Source organism: Phacochoerus africanus, chromosome 5 (genome assembly GCF_016906955.1).
Source record: "Phacochoerus africanus isolate WHEZ1 chromosome 5, ROS_Pafr_v1, whole genome shotgun sequence".
Classification (NCBI taxonomy): domain Eukaryota; kingdom Metazoa; phylum Chordata; class Mammalia; order Artiodactyla; family Suidae; genus Phacochoerus; species Phacochoerus africanus.
In genome coordinates, this window is record NC_062548.1 from 49,677,097 (window position 1) to 49,695,277 (window position 18,181).

General features: G+C 54.2%; 2 protein-coding genes and 1 pseudogene across 3 annotated transcripts in view; 2 read left to right on the forward strand and 1 right to left on the reverse strand.

The window, feature by feature from the left end:
* Positions 1-1,641: 1,641 nt before the first annotated feature.
* Positions 1,642-5,992, forward strand: LOC125128430 (glycerol-3-phosphate acyltransferase 2, mitochondrial-like). The gene is made up of 6 exons (XM_047782783.1): positions 1,642-1,704; positions 1,838-1,951; positions 2,644-2,717; positions 3,110-3,214; positions 3,440-3,568; positions 5,839-5,992. The coding sequence occupies exons 1-6, from the start codon at positions 1,642-1,644 to the stop codon at positions 5,990-5,992; spliced, it is 639 nt and encodes a 212-aa protein (XP_047638739.1).
* Positions 5,993-6,044: 52 nt separating this feature from the next.
* On the forward strand, positions 6,045-11,423 carry LOC125127734 (glycerol-3-phosphate acyltransferase 2, mitochondrial-like; annotated as a pseudogene).
* Positions 11,424-11,615: 192 nt separating this feature from the next.
* LOC125127735 (fumarylacetoacetate hydrolase domain-containing protein 2) overlaps positions 11,616-18,181 on the reverse strand; it is a 35,858-nt gene continuing 29,292 nt past the window's right edge. For both annotated transcript variants that reach the window (XM_047781217.1, XM_047781216.1), the window contains 6 exons: positions 17,408-17,624; positions 13,486-13,545; positions 13,109-13,271; positions 12,113-12,221; positions 11,915-12,002; positions 11,616-11,805 (listed from right to left, as the gene is read on the reverse strand). In XM_047781217.1, coding sequence (XP_047637173.1) covers positions 11,743-11,805; positions 11,915-12,002; positions 12,113-12,221; positions 13,109-13,271; positions 13,486-13,545; positions 17,408-17,624 — 700 coding nt within the window. In that variant the 3' untranslated portion in view covers positions 11,616-11,742. The remainder of the gene's footprint in view (positions 11,806-11,914; positions 12,003-12,112; positions 12,222-13,108; positions 13,272-13,485; positions 13,546-17,407; positions 17,625-18,181) is intronic.

Below are 18,181 nucleotides of genomic sequence, written 5' to 3' on the forward strand. Positions count from 1 at the left end.
CAGAAAAGACACCTGTAAATTGCCTTTTGGCCCTCCGGCAGCCTCTGCTGTGTCATAGGGAGGAGGGTCTAGGCAGGGGTTACAGACTGACAGATCCCCATGGGGGGAGCGTGTTCTGGGTGCTAGAAAGATCTATCCCAGATCTGACCTCTAGATGGTGTGAGCTGAGTAGTTGACTGGGTTGGCACCTGGGAATTACTCCTTGCCTTGAACTCTGCCCCTTCAGGGTTAGCCCAGATCTAGCAGGTGAGGATTGAGAGTGGGGTGGACTGAGGGCGGGGAGCAGCCCTTGCACAGCAGGCAGGCCTCCTCCAATTGCAGTCTGGGCTTGGGGATTCCCAGTGCCAAATGTCTCTGAATGGGGCTGTGAGGACATTTTCAGAGTGGGATGAGCACTTAGGGCATGGCAAGCCTGGTACTGCTTGGCCTTGTGGTTCTAAACTGTGCTAACTGGGGAGAGGGGGAGAGACCTGGAGGGATTCTGGGAGAGGAAATTTCAGTCAGTCTAGCACTTCCCATTCCCTCCTCTGGGCATATAGAGATGAGTCAGTTGCAGCCCTTCCCCTCAGGATACTTTCAGAAGATGTGGGGAAATGAGATCCGAGCCCTGGAGGAAGCTTCTTGCCCAGCAGGCTTGGGCTGGGGGCACCAAGGAAGAGAGGAACAGCTTAAGGGTGATGCAGAGGCCTAATGGACTTAGAGTCCTGGGCAGAATGGGGGGTAGGGAGGGGAGGGGAGGGGGAAGGCACTCCCAGGTAGGCATGTGCCCTGCGAAGTGGGGTAGGGATAATGTAAATAATTGGATCAGCTTACCCACCCAGATGTGGTGAGAAATCAGGGTAGAAGGGTTTTCAGGGCCCTGTTTCTGGGCCGGGAGGGCTTTGGTGCTGTTTTATGGAAGAGAGATGCTGTGCTGTGGTAGGAAGGAGGCTGAAGTGGTACCAAGTGCCGTCTTCCATGGAGAGGGCCGTGTGAGACGAGACCAGTGGTGGAAAAGTCTTCTCCCCAACCAGGTGACTGTGTCTTGGGAACAGTTCCATGTGGCGTTTCTCTGTGTTCTGGCCCCCCAGCTGTCCCCCTCCCCAATACCCTAGACCCACATTCCTGTAAGGATTGAGTGGATAAAGGGCTGTCATCTGGTGCAGAGGGGAAGAGCAGCTGCGCAGGATCTGGTGGCCTGGTGACCATGGTCCTCCTCCTCTTTGGCAATCTCATGCCTACTTCCTGCCTGCCCAGCCATGTTCTGTCCCTGTGCATGGGCAGGGTCGGAGTCTCTAACAGCCCCTCTCGGTGCTGTGGACGTTGATGGCGAGACAACCCATCCCCTTCACGCTGGCCTGAAGGAGCCCTCATCTGGACACTGTGGGACCTTTTGAGGACAGGTGGTTCCTTGGTGGGACCAGTCAGGTGTGGGATAGGGGTAGGGGTCTTTGATCTGAGCCAGCCTCCAGATTCTAGCCTGGTTCTCGCCATTGCCGGCTTGGGTGTTACCTGTCTGTCCTGGTGGAGGGGTATGGGGGTCACTGCAGGAACCCCTGGTTGTGGCCCAGACTCCAGTGCCTTCTCCATCCTTCTTCCTGTTCAGGTTCCTGTGGCGAGAGATAAGCAGAGGTGACTGGTTCCCAGATACTATTGCTCTCCATGGACACCATGTCAGAAGCCAGGCTCCAAACCCAGCAGAGGAGCAGCCGGAATGGTCGAGAGGTAGGGTAGTCATTTCTAGTCCCAGGACGCCCTCTGCCCTTCCACCTCCCCTCATGTGGCCCTCACTCCTGGAGCCTCCCTCCCTCTGCCAAGGACTTTGAATCCTCTCATCTCTTCTGTGGCCTTTTTCCAGACCAGCCTGTGGTCCTCAGGCTTTGGAATGAAGCTGGAGGCTGTCACCCCATTCTTGGGGAAATACCGCCCTTTTGTGGGTCGCTGCTGCCAGACCTGCACCCCTAAGAGCTGGGTGAGTGATGATAGGGCCAGGCCCCACCTTGGGAAGCTTGGATTAGCTTGGTTCTGGGAGTCCACGGCTCTGGAAAGCAGCTTCCTTATGTCTCCGAAGCTCCCCTCTTCTGTCTTTGGGCAAAATGGATGTGCTAGTATATTGGTGGTTCATTGGCCTGGGGCTGGCTCCTGGCTTCCAGGCCTAGGAGAGTTGGGTGCGGAAGTTCCAGAGAGCAGAGAGGAAGTAGAGCATGGCCGGAGGGCTGGGATCTGACTCTGCCTGCAAGAGTCCTTATTCAGTTTGGGGGACACGGCCCACAGTGTCACCCTGCACTCAGCACATGCTTGAAGATCTCTGTGTGTCCATGCCATGTGCTGCTGCTGACAGGACCCTGGGTTCTGGTGGGGATTCAGGCTACAAGTTCTCTGCTGTTGGTGAGAGAACTTCTCAGAGACATTAATATGCTACTCTCCAAGAAGGTGAGTCTGTAGAGGATGCAGCCCTTCCATTTTGACTATGGACCCCTCTTTCCTGAGGGAGCTTCAGCATCTGGGGTCAAACATCTTTTGGGAACTGCTGTGCTATAGTCCTGCCTCCTGGTAGACTTGATAGTCCATCAGGCAAAGACCACAGAAGACAGGGCATGGGCTTTTCTTTGCCAGTTTGCCAAGGCCCCCCAAGGACATGCTGTCCCTGCCCCTCTCTGGCAGGAGTCCCTCTTCCACAGAAGCATAATGGATCTAGGCTTCTGCAACGTGATCCTGGTGAAGGAAGAGAACACCAGGTAGTCAGAGCTGGGGGTGGGCAGGGCCCTTGGGTGCCGGGCTGCTGGGGCCCTGCTTTGTGGTATCATTTTTTTTCCTTTGATGAAAAAAGAAGGGCCCCTGCCTCTGCTCCAAAGCCACAGGTGGGGACAGACAGGCTTGGAGCTTTCCTGCATTTCATTCTGTGAACTTTCAGGCCTTGAATCTGTACTCTTGTCACTGGGGCGAGGGGTAGGAATAGGCTACAGATGGGCAGGTGCTTCCTCTTCCTGCTCCATGATAAGCCATGCTGGGGTGTTCCCAGTCCATGGGACTGGGGTGTGATCCCTTCCTGATGGAACACCCTCTGTGGGCCCTAGTCGGGGGTGGTCCCTCTGAGAGATCTACCCCCTGCTCTGGGGGCTGTGCCCAGGTTTCGGGGCTGGCTGGTTCGGAGGCTTTGCTATTTCTTGTGGTCACTGGAGCAGCACATACCCCTCTGCCAGGATGCACCACAGAAGATCATGGAAAGCACTGGGTGAGGAGGCAGGGACTGGGCTCTGGCTGGTACTTCTGGGGTCCTTGAAGGGGATGACAAAGGCCCTAGGCAGCAGGGCTGGTTGAAAGGGCTGATTTCTAGGGTGTTAGTTTGGTCTGGGGCCCTTCCTTACAGATGGAGGGTAAAGACTGATAGCTGTGCCCAGGGGATGCTGTGGTGCCTTAGGCCTGCTCCAGCCTGACACGACTCCCCCACTGACCACAGGGTGCAGAACATCATCTCAGGGAGGGCCCCCGGAGGGGCTGGGGAAGGCCAGGGGCCCAGCCTTGTGAAGAAAGAGGTACAGCGCATCTTGGGCCACATCCAGACTCCACCCCGCCCCTTCCTGCTCAGGTAACTGTGCTGAGGGGCTCTGGGCTAGGACCTCTGCCCTCCTGGAGAGAGCATTGGCTGGGCTTGGGAGTGGGTGATGTGTTTACAGACAGCCTAAGGGAGCCCCTGATCTGGACATTATGAGACTTTTCAAAGACAACTGGCCCATTAGTGGGACCAGCTGGCTTTGATCTGAACCAGGCCACAGACTCCAACCCAGGTTCTCACCATGCTGGCCTGGTGCTATGCATCTGGCCCTTGGTGTGGCCCAGACTCCAGTTCCTCCTCCACCCTTCCACCTCCTCCCAGGTTAGGTTCCTGAGGAACCAGAGAGGAGGTGGCTGTTTCCCCATCTCATAGGCCCTCACACGTTCATTCTGCTGTCACCACCTGCTCCCTCCCACCTCTATCCTGCGCAGGTCTGAGCTCCCCTTAGATGCAGGGCACTCTTCTGGGGAAATGGGGGGATGTACAGGTCAGAGTGAAGAGAGATCTGCATGCCTGCAAGTAGGACAGAATGAGGGCTAGAACTGAGAATACCTGGAGGGGAGGAGACACTTGTAAGTCAGGGACAGGAGGGGAAAGGAGCCAGCTGTAGGGAGGCCAGGTTGTGGGGGAGCAGTCCTACCAGAGGAAACAGCTGTGGCTTCAGAGAAGGGCCGGTTTGCTCAAGAAGCTGATGTGGTCGGAAGCTGGCAAGTAAGGGAGAGAGGGTTGTTAGAGACAAAACTGAGAGTTAGAAGGGACCAGAAATGCAGGGTCATACAAGAAGTTTGCATTTGATGTCTAAGTGCAGTGAAAATCAATGGGAAGTTTTTAAGCAGAGAATGACAAGATTAATTGAGGTCAGGAGCAGAGAACAGACCATCTGGGAGGCTGTTTTCTTAGCCCAGGTGAGACATGATGATGGGGGTGACAGTAGTGCCTGGGAAAATGGATGGAGAGACCACTATGAAATTAACAGAATGCACTGATGGATTGGAGGGTTGGGGTGGGAGCAGTGAGGGGAGAGGGGAGAAATTTCGGGAGAGCCAGGTTTCTGGCCGAGCACCTGCTGGCATGGGTGGAGGGGAGGGGCGAGGCTTGCCGGGGTTGGTGATAGTGAGTTTGGCTCACAAAAGATGTTTTGGACATAAAATTTCAGATACCTGACCTACTGGTTGGGCACTGAGGCAGCTGCTCCTATATATGAGTCTGGAACTCAGAAGAGAGGTTGGGCCAGGAGCATATATTCTTACAGCTTTAGCACGCAGATGATGCTTAAAGCCAGGGGATGAGTGAGTCATTGAGGGGAGGGCCCAGGGCTGCACATGAGGGGCTTAGCTGTCTTGAAAGTGCTGAGAGGCCAACTGAGCAAGGACAGGAAGTAGAGATTGTTGGTGACCTATGACCAGCCCTCCACATGATGATTCTTGGCTTTGTCAAGACTTCTGGTCCCTTGATCGGGCCACTTTTACACCAGCCTAGCTTTGATTCCAGGGCCCCTCGTGACAAAAGTGCCCCTGTGAAGGAGTCACTGGGCACCACTTGGTTGTGTTTGAACCCAGCAACCTGCCTTCTATACACCTGAGAAGCCAGATGTCCCTGGGTGGACCTGGTTCCTTTGGTAATGTGGTTCTCAGAGGGGCACACAGCACTCTCCACAGCCCATCTGACTGCTCCTTCTCCAACTTACCCACTGTTAACAGATGCCCCACCTCGTGCTTCATGGAGAAACAAGCCATCAGATGAGGACATGCTGCATGTCCCCCACATTTCCATGCTGCCTGCAGCTACGCTTCTGTCCTCATTTATAGTCAGTCCCCACCTCAGGCCTCTGGACACCCCCTCCCTGGAGATTGTGCCCCTTCAGTTATCCCCTTTCCTTCTTGTGTCATTTAACTCCTCTCTTTTTAGTCCACCTTTGCCAGCAGTTTTCAAAGACAGCTGGGTCATGCCTGGAGGGAGTCCCGGTTCTCTGATCTCCTTTAGAGTAAAGGGAGGCAGGGAGCTGCTCTGAAGCTGATGTGAGGCAGCCGCACCACAGGCTCTTCTTGGGAGACTCTCAGCACCTTGCAGGCATGGGCTTCAGTGTCAGGCTCACCTCCCAGGCCCAGCACTCCCACTTTTTAGCCTTTTCTCTTGTCCAGCAGTGTCTGTAACGTCTCTGAACCTCACTTCCCTCTTCTGTAAAATGGGGACAATAGTGCCTGCCATAGAGGGGTGCCGGCTGCCCTCTGGGAAGCCATACGCTGGTGGGCAGCCTCTCAGGCCATATCCCACCAGATCTCAGCCCAGGTGTCGTTCTCCAGGCTGTTTAGCTGGGCACTGCTGCGGTTCCTGAACTGCCTCTTCCTGAATGTGCAGCTGCACAAGGGCCAGATGAAGATGGTCCACAAGGCCGCCCAGGCGGTAAGGCCCGCCCCCCATTCAGATGGGGATGGGACAGCAGGGAAAGAGGAGTAGAGACTAGGCCAAACCCTAAGTTGGGACCAGCCCCATCAGCTGGTGGGAAAAATCCACTGCTCTTTGATGACCTTCTCTTCGTGTCTCACGGTCCTTTTCCCGTGGGGCTTCCTCTAACGGCTTTTCATCATGGTCTTAACCATCATAACGTCAGTAGATTACCTTAAAAGTTGTTGACAGAGCTCCTCTGCTTTTGGGAAATGTGCTCAGAGGAAGAACTGCTCAGCTGAGCTCTCTCTCCCTCTGGGGCTGCCCCGGGTCTGGAGGCGCCGGGTTTTGGCTCCTGCATCTTCAGGGTCGGGAGCGGATTGGCACCTCCCTCTGGCTCTCCCTGGATCAGGGCTCGCCGCTCGTGCTCCTCTCTACCCACAAGTCACTCCTGGATGGGATCCTGCTGCCCTTTGTGCTGCTTTCTCAGGGCCTGGGTGTGCTCCGTGTGGCTTGGGACCCCCGTATCTTCTCCCCCATCCTCAGGTAAAAGTTGTGTGCCCTTAGACATATGGGGAGAGGACCCCAGGCTGGGTCAGGGGTGTGGCGAGTGTAAGGTGGTCTGGCTGGCAGCAGCTCTCGGAGCCTCTTCCTGGCCCCTTTGCTCCCATCTTCTGCCAGCCCAGCCCGTGGGGCTCAGGCAGAGGGTCAGCTACGGGCCAAGGGTGCCTCAGGCTGTGCAGGCAGGACCCAGGCTGGGCCCAAATGGGCTTGGGTTCTCACAAGCCTACTGCCTGGTCCCATCTCCTGAGTCCCTTCCCTTCTCTGCCCTGTGCCCCACAGAGCTCTGCTGAAGAAACTTGGGGGACTTTTTCTACCCCCAGAGGCCAACCTCTCCCCAGACAGCTCTGAGGGGTTCCTTGCAAGGGCTGTGTTCCATGAGGTGAGTACTGTGTGCCCAGTGGTTGTACATGGGGTCAGGCCAGGGTCCAGGAGCCTGTTGGCTGTTCTGGCCTTGACACCTGCCTCCCCTCCCCACTTGTAGGCTGTGCAGCAGCTGTTGGTCAGCGGGCAGCCCCTGCTCATCTTCCTTGAAGAGCCCCCTGGGGCTCAGGGGCCTCGGCTCTCAGCCCTGGGCCAGACCTGGCTGGGACTGGTGGTTCAGGCTGTCCAGGTGGGCACTGTCCCTGATGCTATGCTAGTGCCAGTGGCCATCACTTACGACCTGGTTCCAGATGCACCCCGTGACACATACCAAGTGAGACTCTTCTGCTTTTGGGAACCCCAAGTGGACATCATCTCGAGAGGAGGCACAATATCGTGCCCTGTGGCTGAGTCCCCCTTGGGGCTGGAGTTAAGGGGGGAGTGCCCAGGAGTTTCACCCCTACAGTCATTATCCTGTGGCACCTACCAGGTCTATGACAGTCATCCTCTTGTCTCATCCTCAAAAGCCCTTGCTAGGGAGGGATTTCTTCTGCTTCAGAGATGAGAAATGAGCTTGTAGAGGCCATGGTCATGTACCAGCTTGGACCCAAAATGCAGCTGAGCAGAAAGCAGGCCCCAGGCAAGTTGGCCCACTCAGCCCCTCCCTCCGTGCAGGCCTTGGCCCCACTGGGGCTGTGGACGGGAGCTCTGGCTGCTCTGCGGAGCCTACGAGGATGGGGCCGTGGCCGCAGGGTCTGTGCCCGTGTACATCTGGCTCAGCCCTTCTCCCTGCAGGTATGGAACCTGTTAGGCAAGGCTGGAGTTACCTGGGGTCTGTCCTGGGGCTTCTGGCAGCCTGTCCCTGAAGCCACTGCAGGGATAGCCTTGCCCACTTCAGGTGGGTTGTGTGCAGATGTCCTGTGGGCCAGGGCTGACCACCTAAGAGCCTTGTCCTGGCAGGAATACACTATCAATGCCAGAAGTTGCTGGGACAGCAGGCAGACCCTGGAGCAGCTGCTGCAGCCCATTGTGCTGGGCCAGTGGTAAGAGCAGAGGAGTGGCCAGGGCCCGGGGCCTGGCAGGAAGCCCTTTGGCATTGACCTTACCAGATAACCTAAGATCATCTAGACCCGTGCCAGGCACTGCACACACACACACCCCTACGCCCCCACCTGTAATCTGGGTGGGTTATGGCACACGGGCCTGGGAAGGACAGGGTTCCATGATCCACCTCTTGTCTTTTGTGGGGATGGGGAAGGCTCTGGGCTTCCCAGTGACCATTTTTAGGTTTGGTCCTTTCATCCTTTGATCTGTCTCTATGGCAGTACTGTCGTCCCCGACACGGAGAAGGAGCAGGAGTGGACCCCAGTAACCGGGCCCCTTCTGGCCCTCAAGGAAGAGGACCAGCTCCTGGTCAGGAGGCTGAGCCGTCACATCCTGAATGGTGAGGGGAATTTGGTCTGGTCTCTGGGAGAGGCTCCTGAGCAGACTCTCCTCAGAGGTGGCTGGTCGTCAGGGCCCTGTGCTCCGGGTAGGTTTCTGTCCCTGCCCCTCCTCCTGCAAGGCCCACTTGGAACGTGAAGGAGTGGGATCTGACCCTGCCCCTGAGGAGCAGGGCAGCCAGGGAAGACATGATGGAGCTGCTGAGTGAGTTGCACACAGGCGGCCACCTGGCTAGCCTCAGGCATGTCACTTCACTCTGAGGTGATGTTAGCTGAACAGGATAACCTAAGAGATATAACCACAGTGCCTGGCACAGAGGGGCTCATAACAGCCTTATTACCGTCTTCTCAGGTGTCTCCTCTGTGGCAGAAACTGGGTGGGTGGGTAGCAGAGCTACAAGAGGCAAGGGATGCCCCCGAGCTCCCAGCCTGGTTCTCAATATATAGTTGATAAATGCCAATTTTCTCCACTGGAGGAGGGGGGCACCAAGAGCTTGCGCTCCCCTTTCCAGAGGTGTAGTTGTGTAGAGGGGCGTGTGTGTGGCTGCTGCCAGGGAGGTGTGCTCTTGGCTGGCTCTCGGCCCCTGACCAGCATCCCCTCCCACCCGCCAGCCAGCGTGGCCAGCTCGGCGGTAATGAGCACAGCCATCATGGCGACACTGCTGCTGTTCAGGCACCGGAAGGTAGGTCACGGCGAGGTGGGGGCTAGGGGAGGCGGTATGGCCCTGTGCTCAGCCCCTCACTGCCCGCCCAGGGTGTGTTCCTGTCTCAGCTCCTGGGGGAGTTCTCCTGGCTGACGGAGGAGACGCTGCTGCGTGGCTTTGACGTGGGCTTCTCGGGGCAGCTGCGGTGCCTGGTGCAGCACACCCTGAGCTTGCTACGTGCGCACGTGGCCCTGCTGCGCGTCCACCAGGGGGACCTGTTGGTGGTTCCACGGCCGGGCCCAGGCCTCGTGCACCTGGCACGCCTGAGCGCTGAGTTGCTGCCTGCCTTCCTGAGCGAGGCTGTAGGTGGTGAGTCTCCAGGGTGGGTGGAAGCCATGTAGGGGTGAGGGGAATGGCCTCCTTTCTCACACACACCCCCCCGCCAGCGTGTGCTGTGCGGGGGCTGCTGGCAGGCAGGGTGCCACCTGAGGGGCCCTGGGAGCTGCAGGGCATCGAGCTGCTGAGCCAGAATGACCTGTATCGCCAGATCCTGCTGCTGCTGCATTTGCTGCCACGGGACCTGCTGTTGCTGCAGGTCAGACCCTCCCACCCCCAGCCCGGCGCAGTCCTGGGCCTCCCCTTCTTAGGTGTAGGTGGGGGCCTGTGCCTGCCCAGCCTCTGGCTCTGCTGAGCCACATAGATGCCTTCCTCCCCAGCCCTGCCAGTCTTCCTACTGCTACTGTCAGGAGGTGCTGGACCGGCTCATCCAGTGTGGGCTCCTGGTCGCCGAAGAGGTAGGAAGGGCAGCTGGAGACGAAGTCCCTGCCAGGGGCCTGGCCCCCTTCAGCCTCCACTCTTGAGTGACAGCTGCCTGGGCTCCTCCTCCCTGTTGCACTCTGGGGGCCAGTTCCCTGGTGTATTCAGAGAAGCCACTCTCCACCTTGGGACCCATGTGTAGCTGTTGTGATAGGATTGGACAATGCACCTCTGAGGGTTTCTCCACAGCACCTGCCCTCCACATTTTCTGTCCCACAGCCTTGTGGCCCTTGAGGGTGGGTGCTCACATCCTCTCATCCTGCAAGTTGGCTCAGCAGGCGTCACTGTCTGGGGCATCCTCCGGGCTCCCTCAGCCTGCTTGTGCCAGTTTTACCTCCCCATGCTGGCTGGCCATGTACCTGGTCTAGGGGGCTCAGAGTTGAACCTCAGCCAGCCTAACAGGGTCTAATGGCTCCCTCAGACCCCAGGTTCCCGGCCAGCCTGTGACACAAGGCGGCAGCGCTTGAGTGCTAAACTGCTGTGGAAACCAAGTGGGGACTTCACTGACAGTGACAGTGACAACTTTGAGGAGGCTGAGGGCCGGTACTTCAGGGTATGTTGTGAGAAGCCACGAGTGGAGGGAGGTGGGAGGGAGGCACTGGGCTGCCCTCACCCCAGCCTGTCCTCCTGCAGCTCAGCCAGCAGTCACGCTGCCCTGACTTTTTCCTCTTCCTCTGCCGCCTGCTCAGCCCGCTGCTCAAGGCCTTTGCGCAGGCTGCCACCTTCCTCCGCCAGGGACAGCTGCCAGACACTGGTAAGGCCCGCACTCTGGTGGCCATTCAGGGGAGGGGCTGGACTTGTGTGGGATCCCAGGGCTTGGACTTCTCTCTCCCACAGAGTCTGGCTACGTGGAGCAGCTGTTCCAGTTCTTACAGGCCACTGCCCAGGAGGAAGGGTTCTTTGGTGAGTTCCAAGCGGCTAGCCCAGGCCTAGGGAGGCAGGGGCAGGCTTGCTGGTGGTTGCTGCCCCCTACTGGGCAGTGAGAGCTGAATTCAGGACAATGGCTGCAGAGTAGAGAAAGGAAGCCTTTGGGTCCAGTTTGAGCCCTGTCCTTAGGTTGTTCTTTCTCTAAACAAGAGAGAGGCTGTGCCTCGTGGCCCCCACACCCTTCTATAGCCTTCGCTTTTCTCTTTCCTCCAGAGTGTGCAGACCCTAATCTCGCCATCAGTGCTGTCTGGACCTTCAGAGACTTGGGGGTAAGAGGGGCCAGTCTCATCAACCTCCTATCTCCCCTGGCCTTCCATCCTGATAGAGCTGCTCAGGGGAGCCCAGCTGTACCTACCTTGGGTGTTACCCAGGGTCTCCCAAGAATATGTGTGGTGACACTAGTTGGAGGATAGTTTTCCTGCTCATCTTGGTCTCCCAAACCACCGGCTCATCCTGTGCCTGGGTGGGCACTGGGGCTTAAGTGACTACAGGTCTCACCGCAGTTTCCCTGGGGAGAGGCGCAGCCCCAGGGTGGGTACTCAGAGCCCTTCTCTGTGGCCCAGGTGCTGCAACAGATGCCCAGCCCTGCCGGCCCCATGCTCCACCTGTCCCCTACCTTTGCCAGCTGGGACAACCAGGAAAAGCTGGAACAGTTCATCCAGCAGTTCATCTGTGGCTAGAACTATAGGGAGGAGCCCCTTGCTGAGCCTTCTCAGTCCCAGAACACGGCCATGCCCTGGAGCCTGAAGACTAGGAGCTGCAAACCCTCAGATGGACTATAAGATCCCTAAGGTCTGACTGGCCCTTGCTGTTGCTTGCTTTCTCCATCCTTTGGTGCAATAAACAAGAGTCCTCTTTCCCCAAGCTCAGCAGGTGTCTTTGATCTGCCCCATCCCTGTGAGAATTGCCCCGTCTCACGCCTCAAAACAAACCCTAAAGGCAGACAGAAAATAAAAGTTTATTGAGGAAGAAGCATCCTCGGGGGCGGCACCAGGCCTCTCCCTGTGCTCAGCTCCATGGGAACACATGCCCCCACCTCATCATAAGTCCACGCTGGCAGCAGAGGCCATCATACCACCTTGTTGACGATGACACCCAGTTCCTCAATCTCACACTGGACTTCATCACCCTTCTGCAACAGAGTGAGCCGTGAGGCTGTCAGTCTTTTGGCACACACAGGCCTCAGCCAGCACGGCCAGGCCTTCTGGGTCCTTCGCTCTTCCCTCCTTTAACCAACCTACCTTGAGGAAGATAGGAGGTTTCCTGAATACACCAACTCCTGCGGGGGTCCCAGTCAGGATGACGTCTCCTGGATAGACAGTGACAAATCTAGGGCAAAAGGGTTGAGTGAGATCAGGGGCTAAGGTGGCCAAGGCCAGGCATGGAGGGCTTGTTCAGCCTCCAGGTAGGTGTTTGGGGTGGGACTCCACTCCACTTACCGGGAGACCCAGGCTATCAGCTCTTCTGTCTTAAACACCATCTGGTTAGTATTGCTGCTCTGGACCACGTTCCCATTCACGCGGCAGCAGATCTTTAAGTTGTGTGGGTCTGAAATGTAAAAACACCACTCTGGGATTCTCCCTTCTCTCCCTCAAACCCCTCCTGATAAAGAGAGAATGAAAGCACAGGAGCCCTGTGGCTTGTTAGTGAGGAGGCTGGCTGCTGGGCTCCCTTCGTGTGTGGACACTGGCCACCACTGAGCAGAGCGTCTGCCAGTGATCACTTGGGCGGGCTAAGGAGGGGATGTTCCAGACTCTCCTGGGGGCAGGGGGGTGGGAAACAGCTCAGTTTTGCTGTAAGAAACATCCACAGCAGAAGCTTGCTTGGCATCTATAACTGCATGAGCAGGGGGGGCAGTGAAGACTCCTGCTCCTGACAGCTTACTTGTAACAGTGTCCTGGGGTAACAGACACTGGTAACTTGTGTGTTTTACACATTCACAAACATACCCCCGGGGACACCACTTCACTGATGCATGGACATGGCCCCACCCAGAGGGCTCTGCTCTGTCCTCTTAACAATGCTTTCTTCCTGGCTCTCACCGTGCCCTTGCTGCTTGGAGCTGCCACTGCCTGGTTACACGGTGGCTGGGAGTGATCGCACATCTCCCTTGCTGCCGAAGATGCAGAGGACCTGTGACAGCCATTCTTCTGAAATGCTCGAAGGCCAGCTTTGCTTCCTTCCAACTGACTCTCCCAGAGGAAACCTGACCCACCCATCCAGAGAGCACTGTTCTTTGTAATTCATTCATAAATTCAGGCCCAGCAGCACCTCTGCAGTGGTGGTCCTCTCTGGGGTGAGGAGACAGGGAAGAAGACCCTCTGGAGATTATGGAGCCATACCCCTCACTCCCATTTTCTTGAAAGCTGCTTTTTCTTCACTGATGTATCCAAGAGCAAGAAGAGGCGTCACCAAGCGAGCTGTCAGAGACCTACCTGCTACACTGTCCTTGGTCACCAAGGCAGGGCCCAGGGGGCAGAAGGTGTCAAAGGTTTTTCCCAGCAGCCACTGCTTTCCATTGCGTGTCATTTGCCAGTCACGAGCACTCACGTCATGTGCCACAGTGAAGCCAGCCACATGGGCCATGGCATCTGCAGCCTAGGGGGCAGGGGGGGGCAGAGGATTTGGCCAGATTGGAGGTCTGATCACGGTGACACCAACCCCTCTAACAAAGAATCTTAAAGCCTCCATCCCACTTTAGTGGCCAGAGCTAGCCCAGGTGGTGGGTGAGGAGCAAGGCAGTGTCAGGAGCTGGTAGGTGCCAACCACTACCCAATGCCAGGGACAGCCAGCACCACCCTTCCCACCTCACCTTGATGTGCTTGCCCTTCTTTCCAATGACCACGGCCAGCTCCACCTCCCAGTCCACCTCCTGTAGGTGGGAAAAAGCAATGAGCTGCCCAGCTCTGGGCCCAGTTCTGTGCTGAGGGACTACACACCACGCCTCAGGGCCGGGGCCTCTGGACATTCGGGGCTGGCTGCTGACCCACACGGTAAGACCAAGAACCAGGGTGGAGTGAAGAGCATAGGTGGTACCACGTGTATGCCCATAAACTCCAGGCAGTGGCAGCAGCACCACTGGGGTAGGCAGAGCTCCCCCTGCGACTGCAGAAGAGTAGGATGTGTCTGAGGAGGGTGTTCAAGAGTGCCCCAGCTACTTCCAAAAAGGAGGATGAATACAAAGACCAGCTAAGCCCACCGTGCACAGGGCACTGCTCTATGTGCTTTCATGTACTTCCTCACTTACACAGTAACAAGTAGAAGATCAACATGCCAAAATAAATGTGGGCCAAAGGCTTGTCACAAAAAGAAATACATGTATGTGGCTACCGAAAGGAAAACGCAGCCTTTTCTGTAACAGCAGAGGGCAAGCATAAAACAGACACACTGTAACCTTTTAAACTGACTGCTCTTTCTACCAGTAACACTAAAAAGAACTGGCTTCCTTGTGGAAGTGGCTAATTTCAGGTCTGAGACAGAGAGTACAAGATGAGCCTGGAATGGCTTGGCCAGAGTAAGGAATTGTTCAAAGAGTGATGGAGATGGCAGCTAACTTGAAGCCCCCCACTGGCCAAATTGAGACCCTCTTGAGTATCAAAAAGAGTGTAAATAATGAACTGTAACACTTGATAAAATTAAAACCAGGAGTTTTACAGTAATCCTAAGAGGATGGGGTTAAAAAAAAAAAAAAAAGAGTGAAGAGTTCCTATTGTGGTGCAGCAGAAGCAAATCTGACTAGGAACCATGAAGTTGTGGGTTCAATCCCTGGCCTCGCTGAGTGAGCTAAGGAACCAGCATTGCCGTGAGCTGCGGTGTAGGTCACAGACGCAGCTCGGATCCTGCATTGCAGTGGCTGTAGTGTAGGTTGGCAGCTGTAGCTCCAATCTGACTCCTAGGCTGGGCACCACTGTACACCCCAGGTGCAGCCCTTAAAAAAAAAAAAAAAAAAAAAAAGAGGGAGGCAGAATACTGGCTAATAAAAGCAGAAAACATGACAGAAAAATAAATCACCTTTGCTAATAACCCTTAGAGCAATAATGGACTCAGGTAAAGATGACCAGATGATCCCTGGATGAAAAACTGTGGAACAATAAAATGGTCATGAGTCTATAAATTGCTTGTTAATTACCACAGTGAATACATTTATGTATATATATGGGGGGAGAGAGAGATCTAGTGAACATTAAGTAAACTAAGTGATCAAACATCAGGACCATCTGACACAAGCCTCCCAATGGGACAGAGTATGGGTACACACTTGTGGCTCTAGACCGTTAGTCTCCCCCAACCCCTGCCCCATTCCTTATTGAAACCTAACCCCCAACATGATGGTTTAGGAGGTGAGGCATTTGAGAGGTGATAATGGGGCAGAGCCCCCATGAAGAGGATTAGTACCCTTCTAAAAAGAGATCTGAGAGAGCTCCCTTCTACCATGTGAGGACACAGTGAACAGAGAGCCATCTATGGACCAGGAAGCAGGCTCACACCAGGCACCAAATCTGTTGGCACATTAACCTTGGACTTCCCAGCCTCCAGAATTCCGAGAATTAAACGTCTTGTTTATAAGCCACCCATTCCATGGTACAGACTAAAACACCTGGGAAGAACTTGACAAAAATGTTTAACCCGAATCATGAGGAATCACCAAATAAATCCAGTGTGTGAAACATGCTGCGAGAGAACTTACCTGACATCTTCAAAAAGTCTGTCATGAAAGATAAGGGCAGGGGGGAATTCCTGTTGTGGCTCAGCAGTAACAAACCCGACTAGGATCCATGATGACGTGGGCTCGATCCCTGGCTTCGCTCAGTGGGTTAAGGATCGGTATTGCCATGAGCTGTGGTGTAGGTCGAAGACTCATCTCAGACTCCACGTTGCTGTGGCATAGGCTCAACCTCTAGCCTGGGAACTTCCATATGCCACAGGTGTGGCCCTCCACAGCAAAAAAAAAAAAAAAAAAAAAAAAGCAGGGGTCAGCAGAGTATGGCTCTCAGACCAAATCCTTTCTTGCTGTTTCTGTAAATAAAGTTTTCCTGAAACATATCCATATTCATTCATTTGTTATCAGCCATGCCTGCTTTCACACTACAATGTCGATTGTTGCAACAAATACTATTTGGCACTCAAAACCTAATACTAACTGGCCCTTTGAGAAAAAGTCTGGATCTGTTCTATATAAAATGCACTGAAGAGACATAACCTAATACAAAATATGCGACTCACTGATCCTGGACTCAAAAGGCAAAACAGTACCTAAATTAAAAAGTCATCTTTGGGGGAAAATGGGAATATCCCCCCAAATATTGAGTATATTCCCAACTGGACTATATATTAGACATTATACATGTTAATTTTCTTATTTGTGATAAGGGTATTATGGTCATGTAGGACAGGTCCTTATTCTTAGGAGATGCATGCTGAACTTTCTATGAGTGGAGTCCTCAATTGTCTTAATGTCTGTTAACTTTTTTTTGGGGGGGGGAGGCCTTTTTAGGGCTGCACCCGTGGCATATTGAGGTTCCCAGGCTAGGGGTCCATTCGGAGCTGCAGCTGCTGGCCTACACCACAGCCACAGCCACGCTGGATCCTTAACCCACTGGGAGAGACCAGGGATGGAACCGGCAACCTCATGGTTCCTAGTCAGATTCGTTTCTGCTACACCAGGATGGGAACCCCATCTGTTAACTTATTTGTAAAGGTTCTTTCTCCCACCCCACCCCCAACAAAGTGTGTGTATAGCATGGTAAATGAGGGAGGAAGAGGAAGAGGGAAAGGGGAAGAGGGAGAAAGAGGAGAAGAAACAAATACTGGCAAAATGCTAACAGTGAATCCAGGTGAAGTCTCTGTGGATAGTCACTGTACTATTTTTCAACTTTACTATAATTTCCAAAGTATTTCTAAACCGAAAACTTGAAAGAAAAACCAGCCAGAGTTAGCAAAGGTACAAACACTGCTAGCAGATATGTAAATTGCTTTTACGCCTCTTCTGAAGGCCATTTTAGTTCATAGCCCAAAAGTTCTGAAACCCTGCCTATATTTCAACAAAGACATTCAAATTATAAGACTTTATTCAAAGAAAATAAACATGCATTCACGGATGTGCAAAGTCTTCTGTAAGAATATTCACTGCAACATTATTTATAAACGCTAGAAACTGGAAACAACCTATCTAGCAAATAAGGGCTACTGAAGAAATTACAGACCCTGATATAACAGAAAACTAAGCAGTAACCTGAAAAATGTTGGGGAGAATATTTAATGACATGAAAAATGTTCTTGATGGAGACCTAAGTAAATGGCAGGCATATATATGCACAGTATAAACAGAAACAGGAATAGAAAAACACTAGGAAGATATACAGCAAACCATTCATGTTGCAAGCCCTGGGCAGTGGGAATATGGGTGACTTTTAATTTCTTTATGTTTACCTGTATTTTATTCCTTATCTTTACTTTTGTAATCAGGAAAAGATATAAATTAATGTGCTGTGGTTTTTCTGGCTGTGCCTGCAGCGTACGACAATTCCCAGGCCAGGGATCAAACTCACAAAACAGCAGTGACCAGAGCCACTACAGTGACAATGCTGGATCCTTAACCCACTGTGCCACAAGGGAGCTCCCAAGAGCTGTCTCACTACTGGAATTTGTTTCATGCACTACTAAGCAACAGGTGGCCCCTTTAGGCTGGATGCTAAGCGTCCATGTGATGGGCTCAGTGACAGACAGCGACCAACCTGGCTCTCAGGTGGGAGCACGATCTCATCGTAGGGGCCCACGATGGAGCTGCCAAACTTGCTGAAGATGATGGGCTCCTTGGGCACCGGCACATTCTGCTCTTTGCAGTGGTCCATGTAGTTCATGCCCACGCACACCACCTTGTCTGGCCGTGTGACTGGGGCCAGGATTGTCACCTCTGACCGTGGTAGGACTGGCAACTGGGCAGCCAGGGCTCTGCAGAGACCAGAGCAGAGAGAGGGGCACTACAGATCCTGTAGCACCTACAAGTTCTGCTTTTTAAAATATATTTTCTAGGAGTTCCCGTTGTGGCGCAGTGGTTAACGAATCCGACTAGGAACCATGAGGTTGCGGGTTCGGTCCCTGCCCTTGCTCAGTGGGTTGACGATCTGGCGTTGCCGTGAGCTGTGGTGTAGGTTGCAGACGCGGCTCGGATCCCGGTTGCTGTGGCTCTGGCGTAGGCCGGTGGCTACAGCTCCGATTCAACCCCTAGCCTGGGAACCTCCATATGCCGCAGGAGCGGCCCAAGAAATAGCAACAACAGCAACAACAACAACAAAAAGACAAAAAATATATATATATATATTTTCTAGATCAACAGAGTCAGCATGAAAATCAAGCTGGGCTATTGTCCTCTGATATCACAGCACTGTTTGTACTTGGCCAAGGTCAATTTCCTCTCCCGCATCAGGTAATACATGTCCACATATGAGAATTCAAAAGGTGCAAATGGGAATAATGGAAAGGTCTCTCTTCAACCCAGTCTCCTAGTC

What these genes read in the sequence shown, in the direction of transcription:
- LOC125128430 (XM_047782783.1), top strand. Translation starts at nt 1,642, where the DNA reads ATGGACACCATGTCAGAAGCCAGGCTCCAAACCCAGCAGAGGAGCAGC. An exon ending in GCAGCCGGAATGGTCGAGAG is followed by an intron (nt 1,705 to 1,837) that starts GTAGGGTAGTCA and finishes GCCTTTTTCCAG; the next exon opens with ACCAGCCTGTGGTCCTCAGG. An exon ending in GTGAAGGAAGAGAACACCAG is followed by an intron (nt 2,718 to 3,109) that starts GTAGTCAGAGCT and finishes GGCTGTGCCCAG; the next exon opens with GTTTCGGGGCTGGCTGGTTC.